At 47.1% G+C, this 21,674-nt stretch overlaps 1 protein-coding gene across 10 annotated transcripts; it reads left to right on the top strand.

The window, feature by feature from the left end:
• Window positions 1-220: 220 nt before the first annotated feature.
• Window positions 221-19,239, top strand: ZNF384 (zinc finger protein 384). 10 transcript variants are annotated; one of them, XM_055315520.1, is made up of 13 exons: window positions 221-267; window positions 470-531; window positions 1,310-1,467; window positions 7,222-7,292; window positions 7,581-7,818; window positions 8,054-8,101; window positions 8,299-8,632; window positions 9,500-9,592; window positions 13,464-13,688; window positions 14,389-14,571; window positions 16,094-16,172; window positions 17,137-17,295; window positions 17,850-19,239. In XM_055315520.1, the coding sequence occupies exons 4-13, from the start codon at window positions 7,227-7,229 to the stop codon at window positions 18,267-18,269; spliced, it is 1,845 nt and encodes a 614-aa protein (XP_055171495.1). In that variant the 5' UTR covers window positions 221-267; window positions 470-531; window positions 1,310-1,467; window positions 7,222-7,226; the 3' UTR covers window positions 18,270-19,239. The 10 variants fall into 10 exon arrangements, with proteins under 10 accessions (XP_055171495.1, XP_055171494.1, XP_055171496.1 ...); XM_055315519.1 differs by having other exon boundaries at window positions 227-267; window positions 1,408-1,467; XM_055315521.1 differs by lacking the exon at window positions 470-531 and having other exon boundaries at window positions 233-267; window positions 1,408-1,467.
• The last annotated feature ends 2,435 nt before the right edge of the window (window positions 19,240-21,674 follow it).

Genomic DNA, 21,674 nt, shown 5'->3' with positions numbered 1-21,674 from the left:
GAGACTCCCAGAGCGCTGGCAGCGCCGGATGTGCTCTGCCGCTCCCGGAAGTGACTCGACCTTTGCATTCCCTCCCTCCCTTTCCACATTACCGCCCCCCCTGCATTGCCATTTCCCTCCCTCCCCCCCTTTTCGTTTCCGGCGCTCCCGCCTTCTCTCCGCCGCAGCTCTACTCCGAGTCTGTTGGGGGGAGGGAGGGAGGGAGGGAGGGAGGGGGCGTGGAGGGATCGGGGTTCTCGGGAGCACGAGCTGCAGCACCACTTCCGGGTGAGTTAGAGGAGGGAGGGAGGGGGGCCACCCACTGCCTCGCGCCCCCGCCCTGCGGGTGTCTCGCGCGCATTCCGTGCGTGTGAGTGTGTGGGTCTGTCTCGCGCCGAAAGTGCGTGCCCGCGCGCTCCGCCTCGCGCTCTCCCCCCTCCCCTCGCCCCCTGCTGGTCCTCCCGCCCCACTCGGCTCCCTCCTTTCCCAGCAAACGCCGCCCCTCCCGCGCTCTGGCTCAGGCTCTGGCGCCGCCGCAGCCGTCGCCGCCGGGTGAGTCTCGCGCCGCTGCAGCCGGCGCGCGCCAAGCTCTCTACTCCTCCCCCCTCCCCTTTTCCTTGGGGGGGGGCGTGGAGGGGGGGTCCACGGTGTGACTGTATGTGTGTCCGTCCCGGAACCGGAAGTGGTTGTGGAGGAGCGGGCGATGGGGAGGAATGGGGGGGTTTAGGGGGCGGGTGTCTGTCTGGTGGGTGGCAGAGTTTAGCTCCCTGGAGGGGAAGGAGGGACGTCCCAAAGAAGGGTCTTTCAGGAAGGGGTGGGGGGCGACATCAGGGGAAGGCTCCCGGGGGCTGTCTCGGGGGAGCGAAGGTTTTGGGGGGACAGCTGGGGTCTCCAATAGATAGACCCCTGTGCAGGCTGAGGGAGGTACTTCTTGGCGCAAGGCCTTGGGTAGGCAGGGGCGAAGTCCTCGCACAAGTGGGGGGAGGCCAGAGGAAGTGGCCGGGCCTGAACTGGCACTGTGCCTGACACAAGGGCTTGTGCATCCCCCCTGGCCTTCAGCTTTGCCTTCTGAGCCAGTCCTCAGAGGGCAGGGGCCCATCTCTTCCTCCACCTCTTCTCTTCTCTGACCCCTGGTGACCTGTGGCCCTGGGGAAGAAAGAAGAGCCAGTATCTCAGCCCAGGAGTGGAACCCAAACACGGGTGTTAGAGTTCACCTTAGTTCCTGGGAATTGGATTTATTTCTCTTGTATCCACATAGTGGGTGGCACTGCACTCCTTACCATACCATTGCACCTTTGGATTGTTGGTTCGGGGTCTGCCTGCCTTCCAGACTGACTGCTGACAGTGGAAAGAATTCCTGAGGTTCTCCGCAGTTCTCTGGTGGCTGCACCCTTACTGGCCCCTGTAACCCAGACGATTTGTTTACAGAAAGTTCAGGAGCCCTGGAAAGGAGAAGGAATAAGACGACAGGAGGAAGAGAGAGAGAGGGTAAGACAATTTTGGGTTAATGGCTTTTCTGGTTTGGGAGGAGAAGGGGTCATAATTAAATGGGCTTCTTGGGTGACAATGTGACAGAGTCCTTCTAGTAATAGCAATTGTAATACTGGTGTTTGCTGTGAGAGGAAGATTAATTCTTGAAGATACCCAGGAAGTTTTTGTGTATAAAGTTAGCACTGTATCCCCATCACTTTCCCTTCCCACTAGTATTCAGAAATGATTTATGAAATGCCCAAGTGAAGTCACTAAATAGAGTTGCACTGTGTCCAAAGGAGGAATTTATTCTGCTCTGGGGACAAATGGGCCCCAGTGGCCAGTATAGTCTTTGTGGTCTAGCTTATGGAATTGCTTTCCTGTGTTTGGAACAAGCAGAGTTGAGTTTAGAGTGGGGTTTATATTCTTAGTATCAAGTGGACCTGTTGAGTTAGTTAAATCTGTGACAAAGGGTTATTTCAGTTTGATGTGTCAGGGTGAAATTTTCAGGAAAGGAATACAAAACAAATTTCATCTGTGGGTGCTTTGAAGGCAAGTGGATAAAATTGTATGGAGTGAACTTCAGAAGTAGGTCTGGAAGAATTCAAAATATGAAGTTTGATGGTGGTAGAATTTTAGGTAGTCTAGAAATGACAATGTGAGATCCACCAGAGTTTGAGTTCAGAGTCTCTAATCCTAGAGGTGTCTTGTAATAACTGATTCCAGTCTGGTTTATAAAACTTATTCCCCATCGATTTCTGAGCCAAGTTGATAATTAAATATTAAGTGCACATTTCCTCATCTGTAACTGCCCCACCGCCTTTCCCCTGCCCACTTTTTTGGGGGGTCTTGTATTTCCCAGATCCATCATTTGTAGTGGAATGGGCAGGACAGAGGAACCACTTTGCTTTTCTTCCCACAGGGTACTGGGTACCATGGTCCAGCGGTACCCAGGGTAGAAGTTGCTGGCTCATATTGCAAACTGTGTGGTGACAGTGGTCCTGTGGGTGTGTTTGGGCATGGTGTGATGATCTTTCCCAGGAGGATTGGGATAAACCTGTTCTGAGTTCGCAAATGGTAGGAAGGCCACAGATTATATTGGGATGGCCCTTCCTGAATACCCTTAGAAGTTGAGGAAAAAGATTTTGTTATCTTACTGAGAAAAAAAAAATGGTTCTGTCTCTTCATTTCAAATCCTTAGCTAATATCGCAGCCTTTCTGCAATTGTGCATTTTGGAGCAGTTTTTTACTGTAGAGTGTCTGAAGTCTGTGGGTCAAGTTCTTTTCTGTAGTTGAGTTTGACTTGATTGTTCTTTGAATCTCTTATTGTTAGTGCTTCCAGTTGATGATTACTAAGCTGGAGGCTATAGATCTGGTACTTTTGGTAGTACCTTTGTAATTATGTGGTCTTTACGTAATTGTCAGTAATTGTCGCTAGTAGTCCTCGGCACATGGAAGTATTTCCCTAACTCTCTTCATTTCGGGAGCACTTGAAGCATTTTATTCTTTTTCTTTTTTGAGCTGCCTCCCATCACCATATGCCTTATGAATTTGTTTTAAGGGGTTTATTCTCCTCCATTCTCTCTCTACTCAAATAGAAACTTAGTAGAATAGTAAATTACTCAGAGTCAACCACTGATGTGGGACCCAGAATTAGATTCCAGAAGTCTTGATTTCTAGGTTCATTCTCCAGCTACTACACTTGGTTGGCACAAGTTTTTCATGATTTTCTAAAGACTTGTTGCGTTAAGAGAATATTGCTTTCCTGAGGAAAAGTCGGGCTTTATCTGAAAAAATAATTTTTAAAAATGCAGTAAGTACCAGGAAAGAGATTGTGGTCTTTTGCCATGTCTGTGAAAACCACATGGTGCAGGCACTGACAACTTTGTTCCTGGATGGCTGGTAGCAGTATGGAAGGATGGACAGATGGACAAAGCTTTGGTACAGGAGTTCAAGTCCTACTAAATGTTCTGTGGGTGTTACTTAATATTGTCTTTTTTCTTCACCTCCTCAGTGCTTCCAAGATTTCTTTTGAGACTGGGAAAGAAATGTGTAGTGCTTTGACCCTCTTGAGAGAAAAACACTGTTCAACCTAATTATAGCAAACTTTCCTTTTTATTAACAGAGTGGCTGTGGGATGGTAAAGTTGAAATTAGAACCCAGGTTTTCAATCTGCCAGCAATCTTCTTTCTACTTACTATGTTTTTCCATCTTTCCTGCTCTTTGAATCTGTAATAAAAGCCACCTACTTCCTTCCCAATCCAGGGTAAACCAATTCTTTTTATTATCGTTGATCTATTGGCATAATCATCAAAACCGGTACTCTGTAGAAATGAGGTTTCCCCATAATGTCATTGGGCTCCGGTTTTAAGAATATTGGTTATGTGCCTACTTGGACATCGGGATGATTTGAGGAGAATCCCTCCATGAAACATAGAAAGTTACTAGGTTAATGGACAGTAAAGAGGTATTGAGAGATCTGGCACCAGAAGCACCCTGTTGCACAACTCCAGGGGGCACTGTTTACCTTGTATGCTGGCAGGAGCCTTCCTTCTTGACTCTCCATTTGATCTCATTTCAGGGATATAGAGATTGAAGTCAGCCTTTGCAGAACAGTAGTTTGGCATATAGGTGTCATTTTGCAGGGAAATAATTGCTTCTAGTTGAGTGAGCAGAACTCTCCATGTACCCCCTTCTCTTGGGTGGGCATATTTATTGGACGCCCACAAGGCGCATTTATTACTGTGTCTTGGGACCAGCTGTGATTCTGATCTTCAGCGCAGAGTGGGAGCCTGGGTGGCTCAGTGGTTAAGCGTCTGCCCAGGGCACGATCCTGGAGTCCCGGGACTGAGTCCCACATCGGGCTCCCTGCATGGAACCTGCTTCTCTCTCTGCCTAAGTCTCTGCCTCTCTCTGTGTGTGTCTCTCATGAATAAATAAATAAAATCTTGAAAAGAACCAAAGCAGAGTGATAAACTGGATATACAGGGAAATGGAGGGGCCTTTTATTCTAAGTGTACCCCCTTGGATGATCTGGCCTTTTTACTTTGATTCTGTTGTTCTAAAATCAATTACCTGGTGGCCAAGTGAGGTCTCCCAGGTTGTGGGCAGAGAATATCATCTTTAACTGCACTTTTGCTGTTAACAAAATTTCATTTTTTGGAAACATTTATTGAGAACTATCTCAGAAACATATGGTCCATTCCTGGAAATGTTGTAATTTTAATTGATGCATTAAGCCACAGTATCAGAGAGTGTATACTTAAGTTGTTGGGTTTTGGTCTCTTGTAGAACCCCCGGTCTTAACTTGCTCTTTGGTATCTGCATTCAGATCCATGCTCAGATATTTACTCTTTGACTCTGGGATTTCAGTTTCCTCCTTTGAAACATGAGGATCCCAGTCCCTACTTCATGGAGTTGCTGTGGGGATTAAATGATGGAATAGTGGCGAAATACTTAGAAGGGCTTAGAACAGTGCCCTGAACACAATGAGGACTTAATAGATGTTAATGGTGTTGGTGGTGGGGACCTTGTCCTGTCCTCCACATCACTTTGTGTGCCTCCTTTGTAAGAACCCATGGGGGCTATTTCAGAAAGTGTTTCACCTGAGCCACTTGTAGGACGATATGAATGGATCTAATCTTTATTGGCGGGGAGGGGCATCATGCTTAGGAACCCTATCTGAAGACATTCTTATTTTCAGGCTTTCAGTTCCTCACTCCTAAATTTTCACATCCCTAATGTGTTTACTTCCTTGACTCTAGGGAGAAATTATAATTAGACCCTCCTTTCTTTATTCTCCAGCCTAATTCTCTACTTCATTCCCACCATAGGCCACCACTGTGTCATTTCTCTTGACTAGAAGGTTAGACAGATAGGGGTTGTAGATTATGGGTTGAGCCCCTAGCATTGTACTTAAAATCTGCATGTAGACAGCCAACTGTCATTCTGTTCATTAAATATGGAATTGCATTCTGGGTGAGGAGCTCTGTGTTAGAGATGGTAGGTAGGTCCAGGATGTGATCCCTGCTTCCCAGAAGGCTTGGCAAGTTTGGATCCCCTTTAAAAACTGTGATCTGATCATCTCTTGATTTCTGTTGCCTAAGAAGGACCTGAGGCCCCTTTATAAAGTTAGTGCTGGAAAGAAAAGGTTAGTACCTGTCTTGGAGACTGTTCTGATGTTTTTTATAAGTTGGGGAGCAGGATTTGCCTGTGGCTGATTCTCGAGTCAGTTAATATTGAGTCTTACTTGTGTGACGTTGTAGTCACAGATTTGGTGCATTCCTCTCCTTTCCCTTTGTTACTTTTTAGGAAAGAGTAGGCTGCAATTCAGTTCTCCTTGCCTTTATAGGCTTTATGAAAATTAAGAATGCTGTTTAATAGAGCAAAAAATGTGATGAGATTTCTTGAGAAGAAGGAATAGGGTTACATTTAGAGTGATGGCCCTACTGTTTGTCCTTTGCTACAGATCTTTCCTAATTTCCTTAACCTATTTTGAAACTGGTTTCTCTGCCCAGGGTACCCTCTGGTACTTAGTGGCTCTGGTATCTGCCTCCAGCACATCCTCACTGCTCCCTCTCATGCTCCCTCTTTACCTGCCTTCTGCTGTGCTGGATTTCTCTGGATCCAGGATTTGGGGACGTCACTCTTGAATACCTGCAATTAACATACGACCTTGCTAGGAGAAATGAATGGGAAAATGATGGGATGCCTAGATTCTGTACCCATCTGTGGCTTACAACATGATTCTGAGGGATTACTTTTCTTGCTTATTCCTCCCTCCCAAAGTTGTAAGCTTAATTATCATCTACATACAGAGGAGAACTTGGACTCTCAGAAGCATTGTGTTTGAGAATCACAAAGCAAGAGTCTAGTACTGTGTATGTGTTCTGGCCGGCTCTCGTCCCTATTCGGAATCCCTGTAAGTAGAAATCTGGGGTGCTGCTGCTACTCCTGGAGCTAGAACACTTTTTTAAACTGGTAATTCCAGATTCTCACTGCTCAGCTCGGCATGTATAGTACCCAGTGTAGCAGCATGGATGTTCTTAAACCCTTTTTTTTTTTTTTTTTTTTTAAGATTTTATGTATTCATAGAGACAGAGAGAGGCGGAGAAGAAGGCTCCATGCAGGGAGCCTGATGCGGGACTCGATCCCCGGTCTCCAGGATCACACCCCGGGCAGCAGGTGGCGCTAAACCGCTGCGCCACCAGGACTGCCCGGATGTTCTTAAACCTTAATGGGATTGGTGGGGCATGGTCCCCAGGTATCATCTCTTACTCAGAAAAATACCTTGATTGTGATTCCTGCCAATTTCACTCTTCAGTTCTCTTGGGCATTTTGTGTTCTTGGCCTAGAACCTTTTTGCTGCCGAGAACTGTACATTTGTCCATTGGAAATCTTAAAATGTTTTATTTCAAGGAAGATGGATTTGAAGGATAAAGGAAAAGAGCAAGAATAGGTCCCCTGGCTGTTTTTAAGTCAGCTGGTGATTTACTTTATATGACCTTGGGTATATCCCTTCCCTGTTCGTGACCCTAGTTTCTTTTTTTGTCACCAAAGGAAAGTAACAGTACCAAGTCTGTTTCTTTGGGTTACAGGAGACATTCTGTGGGTAAGTGAGATGTGTAGAAGTTCTTTCACTAGCATCTTACATAGTAGGCTCTGTTGGATTTCAGGCTGAGTGGCTTTCCAGGACTAATATGGTAGATCCCGAGATCATCACTGCTTCAGATTTATTCCTGAATATGATATGGTCTGTCTTTTTTTCTTCAGGTAGAATGGAAGAATCTCACTTCAATTCTAACCCGTACTTCTGGCCTTCTATCCCCACAGTCTCAGGACAGGTAGGTGGTGTTTGTGTTTGCTCCTCCCTATCATGTGCTTTTTTCAATTCTGAGTAGTAAATTCTATTATTGCGGACACTAAAGCAAGATAAATCACCGGCCGTTTCACCAGGGTCCCCCATCACTGAGAATTATAGCATTTCTCTCTTGGCTTCTCTCTGGAAGACAGAGATACTAACCATTCCCTCCTTGACTGCCAAGAAGGACCAACAATGCACAGTGCTTAGGGAGCAGACGGAATCAGACTTTCTTAGGTGGTCGCTTGCCTCCCCTTTCCATTTCTTTTAGATTGAGAACACGATGTTCATCAACAAAATGAAGGATCAGCTGCTGCCAGAGAAGGGCTGTGGGCTGGCTCCACCCCACTACCCCACCCTGCTGACAGTGCCTGCCTCAGTGTCCCTGCCCTCAGGCATCAGTATGGACACAGAGTCCAAGTCAGACCAGCTGACCCCACATAGCCAGGCGTCCGTTACCCAGAATATCACCGTGGTCCCTGTGCCGTCTACAGGACTGATGACTGCTGGTGAGCCACTCTGCTCTTCTCCAATCTGAGGTGTTGATCTTCCATGATCAGTACCCCAGGCTGGAGGGCTCCAAGGACATGGGGAGTGGGATATGTGTTTGATTACTCAATCACATTTTTATTAAGTGCCTACTGTGTGCCTAGCAATGCGCTAGGCATTGTGGGGGATACAAAGAAGTAGAAGATGCGGTCCCTGCCTTTGAGGAGGTGACATTCTTTCCTTCTCTGAATCAAGGAGTCTCCTGTTCTCAGAGGTGGAGAAGAGAAGGGAGTCAATCAAGGGGTAAATCTCACTGTTACTGGGGGTGGGGTGGGGACAGGGGTTAGGAGACCATTATTTTTCTACAGGGTTTGGGGTTTCCTCTATACTCTGGGCTGGGGGAGCGGTGGTGAGGGGTTAATTAGACAACGATCTGGGGGAAATTAAATAGGATCAGGACCAGACAACATGACGCCATCTCCTTTTTCTCCCAATCCTAGGTCCTGGTTTGGTAATCACGTCCCCCTCAGGCTCCCTTGTGACCACAGCTTCATCAGCTCAGACCTTCCCCATTTCGGCTCCCATGATTGTCTCAGCTCTTCCCCCTGGCTCACAAGCCCTGCAGGTGGTCCCTGACCTCTCCAAGAAGGTAGCATCAACCCTAACAGAGGAAGGAGGCGGAGGTGGTGGTGGAGGTGGCAATGTGGCTCCTAAGCCCCCTCGGGGCCGGAAGAAGAAGCGGATGCTGGAATCAGGGCTGCCTGAGATGAATGATCCTTATGTCCTCTCCCCTGAGGATGATGATGACCATCAGAAAGACGGCAAAACCTATAGGTAAGGATCAGAGCCAGGGCAGCAAGGGGTGAGGATCACTGTCTCAGCTTACCTATCCCCTTTGTGTCTTACCCCTAATCAGGCTCTATACTGACAGCTTCCCACCTCAGATCCACTTGCATGTCAGGTGTTCTGTTGTGGGGTAGGAAGGTAGAGCTTATTCCTAGTAGGAATAACACTTCTCTAATGACTCTTCCCCAGGATACAGACCCATTTTACACCTTCCTTTTTGGGGTTGTCAGCATTGACTAATTTTTGAATGACCTAATGGAGTTTCTTCCTTATGATAAGGCTTTAGACTGGGTTTTAGACTCTGTCTCCAGCTCCTTTGTGCTTTCTACATTTTAGATTGCTATTTTTTCTAAGACACTGTTCTGATAAGCCCCTAACCTTAACCTGTGTGCCATCTACTGGTCTTGGGCCATATTTGAGCAGTGAGACTGCCTGACCCTGCATGGTTGGTATGATGGGAGGGGTCTATATAAAAAGATGGGAGGAACAGGATATCACCCCCCCACCTTGGACTGTATGCTTATAAATTCCTGTTTGCTCACTTTCTAATTCATGAAAGTCATTTTGTTTCTCCACTTCCTTTAAGTTGTCCATTGCCAAAAAGTGTTATATTTGCATGTGGTGCGATACAGAAAGAATTGCAGAAGCAAACTCCCTGCCCTTTGAAAGTTGGAAGTCTTTTAATCCCCTTGAAAAACTATCAAGGGCCCTAGTGGGATTGGGAAGTCTGGTGCCAGGTTAGAGAGTGGGATAACCACGGTCACAGCTGTGATGCAGACAGGGGCAGAGGTGCATGGCTGGGAGACTGGGTCTGTCCTTAGTGTACCGAGATGGGCAATGTTGTTCCCATTTTAGGAGCGAAGGGAACTGCGGCACAGGAAATGGACAGAGCCTTGGGCTCATGGATTCAGTCCCCGGCTCCACCACCAACTTGCTGTGTGACCCTGGGCAAGTCCTTTCCCCCCTCTCTGGGCCTCAGTTTCCTCATCTGTAAAATGGGGAGAATTCTGTTTATGCCTCCCATTTGGTAGGAGTACCTATCAGCTGAGATTTGAAATGTTGGGAACTACAAAAGAAATCGTCATTTAGCGTTTATTTCTGTGTCATACACTTCTACTGTGGAGAGTAGCCAAGACCACAGAGTATTTAAATTCCTACTTGTAAGTGAAAACGAGGGGAGTGTTGCTATGCAGAAAGTATCAAGCACCACAGAGTTCCAGCTCCTAATCTGAAAGTTCATTGCAGCTTTATTATTATAGGTGTATCCCATTTTATACAATAAAAGTGTTCCTGGAAAATGTTTGCATCATACCATTTTATAAAGGTACCTGACAATTTTGATTTCATTTAAAAGCACCTTTTATACATCACTTCATAAAACGAAAATCCCTTTGCTTTGTAGAAATTTGGATTTTTTATGTATTTGCTTACAGTGAGGTCATTGTGACACAGAGATACACCTCCTCTAGAAAATTTCTTGTAAGAGTAATGGGCTAGTTCTCTGACCCCTATGGAGCTTTGCACATGGATCAGGGTCCTCTGATTCTGCCAAGGGTTTGTTTTTGTTTTGGTTGTATATTTTTTGGACCCACATTAAAGCTATCTCTGGACTTCCCAAACCGTGTCTGTGGGCAGAAACGTGAATATACAATTGGAAGGAAGCCCTGATAGCATTTTCTATACCTTCAGTGTTTTGGGGATTGTTGACTGGCCCCATGCCCCCAGGTGACTAAGGAGAACTCTGAAATTAAGGGCACCTCATTATATTCTTGGTGAATGGAATTTCTTCAGAAACTCAAAACCCTGAAGTTCTTAAGGATACTTTTTAATCACATACAAAAACAAAACAAAACAAAACCTATTTCTCTGCACGTTTGGGTCAACCACGTCCATTCCTGTGGTCAGTGCATTTGACTGGGTATTGTTGGACTTGGGTTCTATTAGTCTAGACAAGTAACTTATTTCTAGCTCTTTGATCCCATCTTTCAAATGGGAAGATCAGTCATGGCCCCAATTTATCATTTGGAAATATTTTTTGGAGGGAAAATAAGAGTATCTGAAATTATTTTTTAATATCTTCGGGAAAACAGTTCTTATTGTAAACAGGGCCATTGCAATGCGTGCCCCCAAAGGGGCCGTATTCTTGTGTTGGATGTGAATGGCCCTCTGGCATTGTGCACCTAGTGATATGGGGTGGTAGCTTTTCTGTGTCCTGCTAACTGCTCACTGCCACAGTGCTCCTAAATCAGATTTCTTTCCATCCACCCAACACTTCAAATTAAAGGACCTCTGCTCTTTTATCTGGCTTCATAGGATTTCAGAGTTGGAAATACTTTAATAGTCACCTAAGCTATCCCCTTCTCTCTAGTTTTAGTCTTCTGGACATTCTGACAGATGAGTCTGCCTCTCCTTGACTACCTCTAGTGTGAGGAATCTCAAATTAGGTTAGAGTCATAGCTTTGTAGTGAATAAGTGTTTGCCCTTTGGCAAATTACTTAACCTTTCTGAGCCTTGGGGTTCCTTTCTGTAAGCCAGGGATAATACTTGCCAGGTTGTTGTGAGGAGTGGAAACAATGTGTCTAAAGCACCTAACTGGCCTGTGGGTGCTGGCAGTATCCACACAACAAATGGCAACTATTACTATCATTATTATGATCATCACTGCTAAATCTTCTACCTTGTGAGACAGCTCCTGTCCATTGTGAATTTCAGTTTTTTGCGGATTCTTCTCTAGTTGAAAACTTGGGTAAAGAGAGTTATTTTTTCTTGTATTGTTAATTTCACGTTAAAGGTACAGTTGTGTGTTCCACACTTACACACAAACTATGAGCTTTTGTTCCAGTTAAAATGAATGTTGTTCCACTTGTGGGAGAAATTTTAGCAACCAAGGGAAATTATCTTGTAACTTTAGTAATGTTCCCCTCCTAGTGACAATGTGTCCAGTTTCTTTTTTTTTTTTTTTAATTTTTATTTATTTATTTATTTATGATAGTCACAGAGAGAGAGAGAGAGGCAGAGACACAGGCAGAGGGAGAAGCAGGCTCCATGCACCGGGAGCCTGATGTGGGATTCGAACCCGGGTCTCCAGGATCGGGCCCTGGGCCAAAGGCAGGCGCCAATCCGCTGCGCCACCCAGGGATCCCCCTGTGTCCAGTTTCTAACCTCAGTGGAACGTATAGTAGCCTGAGCTCATCCATTGGCACTGGTACCGTTAATATTAGTGCAGTTTTCTTATTAGAGAACATTCGGCTTCCCTTTGACTGTGCTGGGTGTTTGTTGTCCCTTCTAGGGGCAAATATTTATTTATCTCTCCATTTTACAGACCAGAAAATTGAGGTCTAGATTGAGGAGCAAGCTTGCCACTGAGCCCTGAATAGAGCCCAGGTGTCGGAACTTCCATTGGCGGTGTCCTTTGGACTTTACTGACTATAAACAGAACCTCTGACCTCCCATATAATGGTTGGGCATGCCAGACAACAGCCAGGAATTGGTAACTGGGAATCAGATTTCTTTCAGAGTTTTCAAGTACCCAGAGAAATAGAAATTGACCTCCATGACTAGAATTTTCATGACAACATTAATATAGAGATCATACCCCCGAATAATGTAGTCTTTTTTTCTTTCTTTGAGAAGCACAGAGTTCTTTTTAGTCCAGAGGATAATCTCCGTTATCCTCTAAAAATTCTCCTGGGACCAGAAAAAAGCCGAAATCATCACCCCCCACTGTCCCAGCCCAGTTGGAGAGGAACCAGAGCAGAGGGACTTTTTCCCCAGTTGCCTGGCTTCCAGGTGTTGCCCTTCCTACTAGCTCACAAGGTGCACTGCAGAGTTGTTCAGGAACGAGAGCATTCCAGCTTCAACACAGATAACTCCTACTTGATAAAGTCTGAATAGTTGTGGCTTATCTCGCTCAGAGGCCTCCTTATTTGATATTCTTGGGCAATGTCAGAACAGGAAGGATTGCCCACTCAGGTGATGGGTGAAAGTGTATCAGCTGCTATGGATGTCAACCCAGAGCGCTGCCATTGGCTCCATGTGCTAGGAAAGAGGAAAGGTTCAGCATGGAAGCTCAGTGTTTCACAAGTCTTTTCCTTCTAAATCTTTGAGGGCTATGGCTCACTCCCAACACTTACCTTGGCTCTTTGCGGTAGTGGTTGATTAGCAAGGGACTCGAGGGTGGAGGTGGTCGGTGGAACACCAGATCCAGGGTGGAGGCTACACACACATGATTTGGAAAAGGCCCTCCAAATAATTCCTATCCTGTACCCCCATACCTCTAGAAATCATTGGCAGAAAGGAAGTAAGAGAGAATCTAAGAGGATAATTACGTGAAAGATAGGAGAGAAGTTCTTCTGGGGAATATAGTCAGTTTGTCCTCATTATCATCTCAGGAACTTGAGAACTACCCAAGGGATGTACTTTATACACAGGAAGTCGAGGAAAGGAGCCTTTTCAAAGTCTGAAATCAAGTTCTAGGCAGAAGGAAAGCAGAAGTTAGTTGATATTCCTGGCCTGACAAAATCCGCCTGAGCCTAGAGCTGATAATAAGATTTAGCTGTCTTTTCTGGTTGGAGTTTTGTTTCTGTACACACTGAGGGAGTCAGATCATTCAAATGTGTATTGAATATTTGTATTGTGTAGGTCTATATAGACACTTAGACTATAAAGAGAAGTAGAACAGATGCTCCTGGTAGGGGCCTTACGGCATTGTTGCAGTAAGAAAGAGATCAGATAGGCTGGCTTCTGTGGAAGTGGAGGGGCGGGTGCAGCAGCTGCCTGCCAGTGGGAAAGTTGTAACCGCTGCCCTCACTTGGCCCAGGTGCCGGATGTGCTCCCTGACATTCTACTCAAAGTCGGAGATGCAGATCCACTCCAAGTCACACACCGAGACCAAGCCCCACAAGTGCCCGCACTGCTCCAAGACCTTCGCCAACAGCTCCTATCTGGCCCAGCACATCCGAATCCACTCAGGGGCTAAGCCCTACAGCTGTAACTTCTGTGAGAAATCCTTCCGCCAGCTCTCCCACCTCCAGCAGCACACCCGGTAAGGCTGCTCTTGGTTTTGCCCTGCCACCCAGCTGCGAGCCCCGTCCCCGAGGCCACGTCGCCTGAGCCTACTCTCCTCCTGGTTTCTTTTTTCCCTTTTGACTTTGCCCTCGGGGAGCCTCAGTCCACTCTTGTTACTGTCTGTAAGAAATAAACTGTGTGTATTTTAGCAGCTTGCGGGGGCCTGGGAAAGTGTGTTCTCCAATCCCAAGGTCTGGAACAGTTTTTGTGGTTTCTCTCTGTGTCTGTGTTTGGAAATCTTCTGCAGAGCAGGCCCTGCTTATACTCTCTGCTTCAGGTCAGAGCCAAGGTGTGCATTCAACCTCAGGTCCATGGGGAGCAGGCGGTATTGGCCTTTGTTCAAATTACTATTTGGAAGCAGGGTATCTGTGGTGAGTTTGTGTGACCTTAGGACAAAGCCGAGGGTTGACAAGACTGGAATTGTTAAGGTTACCAGGAGCCAGGGGTCGCAGTTCTTCACCATCTCACTGCCATCCTAGCCACCGACAAGAGCAGCAGCAACATAGATCTGGGTGTCCTCGTCATTAGCCTCTCCAGGCCGGAGTGTGTTTGGGAGGAGGGAGGAGGGGGTGCTCTCATCCGTCAAGCAACATCATTTCACCCAGCAGAGAGCTGAGCCCATGGTGTCGAACCGCTTCCTCCTCCCCCCTTCCCTCCTCTCCTCTCCTCTCCGGCAGGATCCACTCCAAGATGCACACGGAGACCATCAAGCCCCACAAGTGCCCGCACTGCTCCAAGACCTTCGCCAACACCTCCTACCTGGCCCAGCACCTCCGAATCCACTCGGGGGCCAAGCCCTACAACTGTTCCTACTGCCAGAAGGCCTTCCGCCAGCTCTCCCACCTCCAGCAGCACACACGGTAAGGGAGAGTGGCGGGCTACTGCCCCCGCCCCCGCTGGCATGCCCTCCCCACCCCCCGCCCCGGACATACACAACAACCCGCATGCGGGGGGCGGGGGAGAGACCTGGCTGGAGGAGAATACGACTGGCATCTGGGAGAAGAAGAAGCAACAACCACCCTGAAGAAGCGGACGCTCAGAGAGAACCTTTCTGGGGCATAAGCAGCACAGGGGAGATACAATGACTGTATGACATTCCCTGATCCATGGGAGGAAGAGACTCAGCTCACCTGGAGCAGAGGCAACTTCTGCCTTCATTACTCTCCCTGAAAATACCAACACACACATCTTGGCAAGAGTTTCTTCTTTACACCAAAGCAAGGGCATTTGATTGGAGAAGACCATACCTCTGGCCCTTAGGGCACCAGCTATAAATAGGAGATACAATCAGACTTTAGCTGGGTACCGGCCTGGTGACACCAACAGGATCAAGCAAGGCTCCAAGGATGACAGGAGTAGAGAATAAAACAAAACACATCTGAAACGGTCACAGGGAACTGGCAAACAAAATGAAAAGGCTCACGCTCAATAAGGATGCGCACTGCTTGTCCCACGAATCTGGAGTGACTAGGAGGAAGTGCACCAGCCAACTGGAAGAGTTGATGATGTCCTTCAACGGTTGCTCAAGTTGAGCTGGAGTCTAGATTTACTACTGGTCAGAAGCCTTCTCACGTGGTTGCTTCTGGATGTGGTGATTCCCCTCAAAGTGGCCAGACATCCTGCTTTGCGAAGAGGAGAAGTCGGGCTTTCCTCACAAAGAGATGCATCCCGTGAGGTTTCCAAGATTTTATACTGGAGGTCCAGAAAAGCACCTGGTTGCAAAAATGGTTCTGAAGTGTCCCTGATGAGGAACAGGTGTCTGCAGACCCTCAAGTCCTTGGCTCATCTCAGTGGAGGGCCCTGTCGTGTTTGGGAAAGAGGTCAAACTAGTACTAAACTAGGCATTAGGAGACTGGACTGGGAAAATCCCCCAAGGAGTTTCCATGAGTATTAATATCACTGCTACTCTCCATAATTAGCATAACTTTGTTCTTTGATACCAGAACTTTTTCTGGAAGCGGTGTTCAAGGTTGAGGGAATAGGTTTCGGTTGTATGGTGGGGGCCAAGGAAGAAGTGTTCTGTGTTTCTTTTTCCTTACCCATGTGTTTACCTAATGTTTCTGAACATCATTAAGGACAGCTACTATAGGAGTTGACTTGTCTGCCATAGTTTGGACTGCCTGTCTCTTGGCTGCCAACCCATCAGTCCCTCCTCCCCCAGCAGAGGAGCCCAGCTCGAGCTGAGTGATGGAGGCAGTGAGCAGGGATCAGGCCCCATGGCATGATCCTCTTGAGAAATATGCTGAGGCTGGGACCTCCTGGAAAGCCAGCTTGTGCTCCTGTAGGAGGACAGGCATGACCTGGAGGAGGTCTGTTAAGGAATTAATCCCTGAGTGGCCTTGCTGACATCCTTTCCCTTTCTTCTGTTCTCATCCCCTGCAGAATCCACACCGGTGACAGACCATACAAATGTGCACATCCAGGCTGTGAGAAAGCCTTCACACAGCTGTCCAATCTGCAGGTAAATGTTTTACCTTCCACACTGGGGCCTCGTATCAAAGATTTGGGTCAGAGTGCCATCTGACCAGCACAGTGGTTCGCAAACTTTTTCAGGACCCTTTTACACTCTTAATTACTGGGAAGCGCAGAGAGTTTTTGTTGATGTGTATAATGTCTGTCTACACAGAGAACGTGAAACTGAAAAACTTGAAAAAATATTTAGTAATTCAATTAAAAATTACAAACCCATTGCACACTAACGTGTATAACATATTTCCTAATATACTCCTCCACTAAAAAATTGAAAGAATGGCTGTTTTGTTTTGTTTTGTTTTTAAGGGACTGTGTGCACAAGCAGGGTTGAGGAGGGGCAGAGAGAAACTCTTAAGCTGGCTCCATGCTCAGCGAGGAGCCCAAAGCAGGGCTCAATTTCACAGGGCTCTGTCTCACAACCCTGAGATCATGACCTGAGCTGAAATCAGGGCGGATGGTCAACAGACTGTGCCACCCAGGTGCCCTGGCATCATTTTACATGTTGCACATTTTTAATGTTTAGCCTACGAGAAGACAGCTAGATGCTCCTACCTGCTGCGCTCAGTCTTTGCGACATTACATGTCATGTAATCTCTGTAGAGATGTGAGAGAGTGAGAACAAAAAGGCAAACATGGTCTTACTATACTCATTTGGGGAACCATTTTGACTTTGGGGGCCCTGTGGAAAAGTCTTGGTATTCCCTAGTGTGTCCCCAGGCTTTACTTTGGGAACCACTGGGCTAGTGGGGCCAGCATGTCCATCCTTCTCACTTTTCATGATCCTGGAGTGTGCTGCAGGAGATAGCCTGTACCTCCTCCAGTTTTATTGAAAGCCTCCGGATGGAAAGAGAACCTGGGAGGCTGACACCCAGTTCAGGGCTCTGGCATTACGGTCACAGAGGCAGGAAGGATGAATCCATTGCACTCATCCTGATTTCTCCTCATTTTTCCAGTCCCACAGACGGCAGCACAACAAAGATAAACCCTTCAAGTGCCACAACTGTCACCGGGCGTACACGGACGCAGCCTCCCTAGAGGTGCACCTGTCTACGCATACGGTGAAGCATGCCAAGGTGTACACCTGCACTATCTGTAGTCGGGCATATACGTCGGTGAGTGCTCAGTGCTTCCCTTTACTTCCCCATCGGCCTGTAAGACTACAGTCTTTGCCCCGTCATCTCAGATAAAGAGCTGTCGCCTTGAACATGCGAGCGCCCTCGCGCCAACTTCCCAGCATCAATGAAGAAGTTAACTAGATCTGTAGCTGAGGAATTTAGGGGGTGCCTGATCCCTCAAGCCCACAGAGAAAGATTGCTAAGCAAGGATTCTTAATTTTACTTAAACATGAGGTAAAATAGAGTGACTTGCAATTTGGAGAGAAGGATTTCAGTTAGAAGTTTTCCATTAGACTCCAGGAAAAGGTGGTAAGACCACTTATCTTTGAGGCACTGACCGCTTTCCCCATGCCGGTGAATGCCCACCGTGTCCCTAACAGTCTCCCTCGCCTTCCTGCCCGATAGTGAGCACTGATAGAGGCTCCCGAGGAGAACTTGCCCACGGCTCCGCAATGTCCTTGTAGAAAGGAGTATGGTTGTATTTATAGATGTATTATAAGTAACCTCTGCTTCTCTTTCATCCTTCAACTCTTTTTCAACATCTCCCTCAGGAAACGTACCTTATGAAACATATGCGCAAACACAACCCTCCCGATCTCCAGCAACAAGTGCAGGCAGCGGCAGCGGCGGCAGCAGTGGCCCAGGCCCAGGCCCAGGCCCAGGCTCAGGCCCAGGCCCAGGCCCAGGCCCAGGCTCAGGCCCAGGCCCAGGCTCAGGCTCAGGCTCAAGCTCAGGCCCAGGCCCAGGCCTCCCAAGCATCACAGCAGCAGCAGCAGCAACAGCCACAGCCACCACACTTCCAGTCCCCTGGGGCAGCCCCCCAGGGTGGGGGTGGCGGGGACAGCAACCCCAACCCTCCACCCCAGTGTTCCTTTGACCTGACACCCTATAAGACGGCGGAGCATCATAAGGACATCTGCCTCACTGTCACCACCAGCACCATCCAGGTGGAGCACCTGGCCAGCTCGTAAAGACCTGTGCTGCCACCCACTGGGAAGAGGGGAAAGAAGTTCTGGTCCCTTCTTTCTCCAACTTCTCTCGGTGGGAAAAGTCTTCTTCCTTGACAGGCCTCGGCTCCATCTCCTTGGGCCTCAAGCACGGCCTTCCTACACAGGATACCATGCTTATTCTCACCTCTTCTTCAAAAGGAACATCAGCCCTCCTGATTGGCAAAGGAATAATGAGCTGCTAGTGTAGTCCAGCAGCCTCCCCTTCCAAGCATAGCTTTTCAAAATTGGGGGTTGGTGCTCAGGGGAGGGATTTGCTATGACCTCATAGAAACTTTTCCAGTGTGGGCACTTACCCTCTCGTTACCCTCATAATCCTCAAAGTTGGGGCTGGTGGAAGAGTAGAGGCTCGACCTCCCTGATCTCTGAGAGAAGGGAGCCCTAGATGCAACCGGCTTCCCATTCTATTCTTGCCTGCAAAAGAACAGAGGTTTTTCAAATGCCCCGACCCCCGGGAGCTGTCTTCCCCTTGTGGTCTCTTCACTTCCTACCTACTGCTGGAAGAGGGAGATCGGGGTGGGGGTCAGACCCCCTTTATTTGTAAAGGGGCAAGGGCTGAGATGTGGTCCCCAAGGGGCCGGAGATCCCCAAAATGGTCAAGGGTGGCTTAGAAATGTGGGTTATCGTTTTCCTTGGAGCCTCTCCCCTTCTCTGCCAGCCAAAACCCTATACTCAGTCTCCCAATCCCAAAGCCAGAGGAGCTATGGGAGTTTTGTGTTCTTTATGAAAGCCCAAAACAAGGGGTGTTGCAGAGAAGGGAGAGTTCAGGGCAAACACAAGGACTGGACTTAGCTCCCTAGGTGCCACGGTCAGTTGCTGGACACGGATTTATATATAAATATATATATAAATATATATATATATACCCACTCATCACGGCCATCTTTGTTGTAACCATTTCTGTGTTTATAAATGCATTATCTCTGAGAATTTTCATATTTGATGTTTTACTTTTTGTCCTTTTTGTTTTTCTCCACCCTGTCGTCTGGCCAACAGCATTTTTATTTCCTTTTGTCCTTATTTTTAAATCATGGCAGATTTCAGAGAAAAGAGAAAATGAAAAAAAAAAATCAGGAAACCAGTTGTTATAAAGCAATTTAAAATGAAGAAAAAAAAAACTTATGTACAAACCAAGGGGTGTTTTTAGAACCTTGTATAGAAATAAATTCGTGTAAAAGGATCAGAGGCAGTGGAGCTGCTGATGTGAGCGAGCATGGGAAGAAGATACCTGGGGAGATGTTCAAGGATTTACACTAGAATGTGTGTATGTGAAGAATGAATGCTGTTTGATGAGGCTCTATGTGTGTATCCCCAAATGTGGAAGGGAAAGCTTTGGTACTTCCAAGTGAGATCTTGGTTTATGAGGATTTCTTTCTTTTTTAAGATTTTATATATTCATGAGAGGCAGAGACACAGGCAGAGGGGGAAGCAGGCTCCATGCAGGGAGCCTGATGTGGGACTCCAGGATCATGCCCTGGGCTGAATGCAGGTGCTAAACCGCTGAGCCACCCAGGAATTCCCAGTTTATGAGGGTTTCTAAAATCTTATTTGTGGCCTGCAATGCCTACATATTATGAGAGCAAGAAGATTTCAATCGTGTTAATAAAACCACTAAGCTCCCCATTAAAAGAAATGGAAGCGTGCTCTCTTGAAAGGGCCTATACTCCTGCCTGAGCATCACCAGGCTCAGTGCTAATTCCAGCTGGCACAGTGTGTGCAGACATTTGTTATCCGTATCCATAGGTTTGCAATGGTGGAAGCCATAACCAGAACTGAGTAACAATGCAGGACAGTCGTGCTGAGAAGTAGAAGTGGTCAGGAAACCAACTTTTCAGCCCTGGCTTTACTGCCAACCAGTGTTCACTGAGAGGCGTCCAAGACTAGTTAGCCTCCAAGGTTCATTTTGGGATATTAAAAGCCTTTAAGCACTGAAAAGGTTGACAAAGCTCTAACATTGACTAACATGGCTGTCTTCTGTATACTGCTGGGCAACCATGCTCATTATCAAGAAGAATGTGGGTAGTCCATGAAATCATGCCTACTTAAGTTTTGGGCTCAGCTGGTCTCTTGGGTATTGAGGCATCCAATACCTCTCAATCTGCAGTGTGAGTCTAATGAATGTATTACCTGAGACGAAATCTGTCAATGTCTGCTAGCTTCTGAATACTTTTATCCCCCTGCTCTTCATCAATCACTGAAAATGCCCTGACAGCCCTGTCTTCACCACAGGTATTAGAACCAGAATCTACTAAAGGATTCACTCACAATCATTGCAAGAACTCTATGAGGTAGGTACTACTAGTCTCCATTTTACAGAGCAGGACATAAGCACAGAAGTTTACCATATCCGGGGGCAAGACACTTGGAGTGAAGTCTTCTAGATCCAACTACTGCATCCTACCACTAAACCTGAGATTTCATCTTCTCCTTCTTCACACTTTTGGCCCAAATCAGGTGGCTGAAAAATCTTTCATTAAAACGCTGCCTTGTGGCATTGACAACAGTCACGAATATGTGAGTTAGGAAGGACAACAGCCTCCAAAAGCTTTCTTACTAATACCACTATTAGGCTATGGGCTTTGAGTTGCTTCTCCAGCATGGTGGGAGCCTGTCAGGCTCTGGACTGGTTTCCGTCCCCATATAGAGACCTCCTCACTGTACCCTAGTGGACCAGGATGGGAGCTGGCCCGGTTGTGACAGCCATGGTGCTAGTTAACATCAGATATAAACTGGAAAACAAAATCAGCGGAAGGGTGGCGGGGGTGGGGGTGGTGGGGGTGGAAGTATAAGAAAAGAAGAGGGCAAGGCTGGAAGTACTATGTCACTTTATACCAGAATGTAATCAAAAGGCCAGGAACCCTGACGAGTCTTGGAGAATTACAGCTTTATTGTGTAAGGCTTAGTATGTAGATTTTATAAACAATTATTTTTTTTTGCATGTTAAAAAAATTATCCCGGTGAGCTGACGCTCAGGCGAGTGAACAGAAACGCGAATGGTTTCATTCTCGCAGCACCAGCTAGGCCTCCCCAACTTCGTTAAGAAACTAGCTACCTTGAAGGAAGTCTTGGCTCAGCCAGGACCTGCTGTGGTCATTAGATTAATATCCTGTAAAAAGGAGAAAAGAGTCCCCATTCGCTGAAAAGCGATATTTCTGGACCACAGTCCTAAAGTGACGGGGTTGGGGGAGGTGGGGGGGTGGGATGAGGGTTGGTTTGCCCATCATAACCCCACATCTCTGTTTTGGAGGGAAAAAAAAAAGTTTGATAGGGAATGCAAAATGGCGACCCGCAGTGACGTCATGCCCACCTCGGTCGCGTACCGGGGCCTCAGTAAGGGCGGAAGCGGGCTAGAGCCACCTCAAGGAGCCT

Source organism: Nyctereutes procyonoides, unplaced genomic scaffold, assembly GCF_905146905.1.
Source record: "Nyctereutes procyonoides isolate TBG_1078 unplaced genomic scaffold, NYPRO_anot_genome, whole genome shotgun sequence".
Taxonomy (NCBI): Eukaryota; Metazoa; Chordata; class Mammalia; order Carnivora; family Canidae; genus Nyctereutes; species Nyctereutes procyonoides.
Note: the sequence above shows the minus strand (reverse complement) of the source record. Positions and strands in the feature narration are given on the sequence as shown.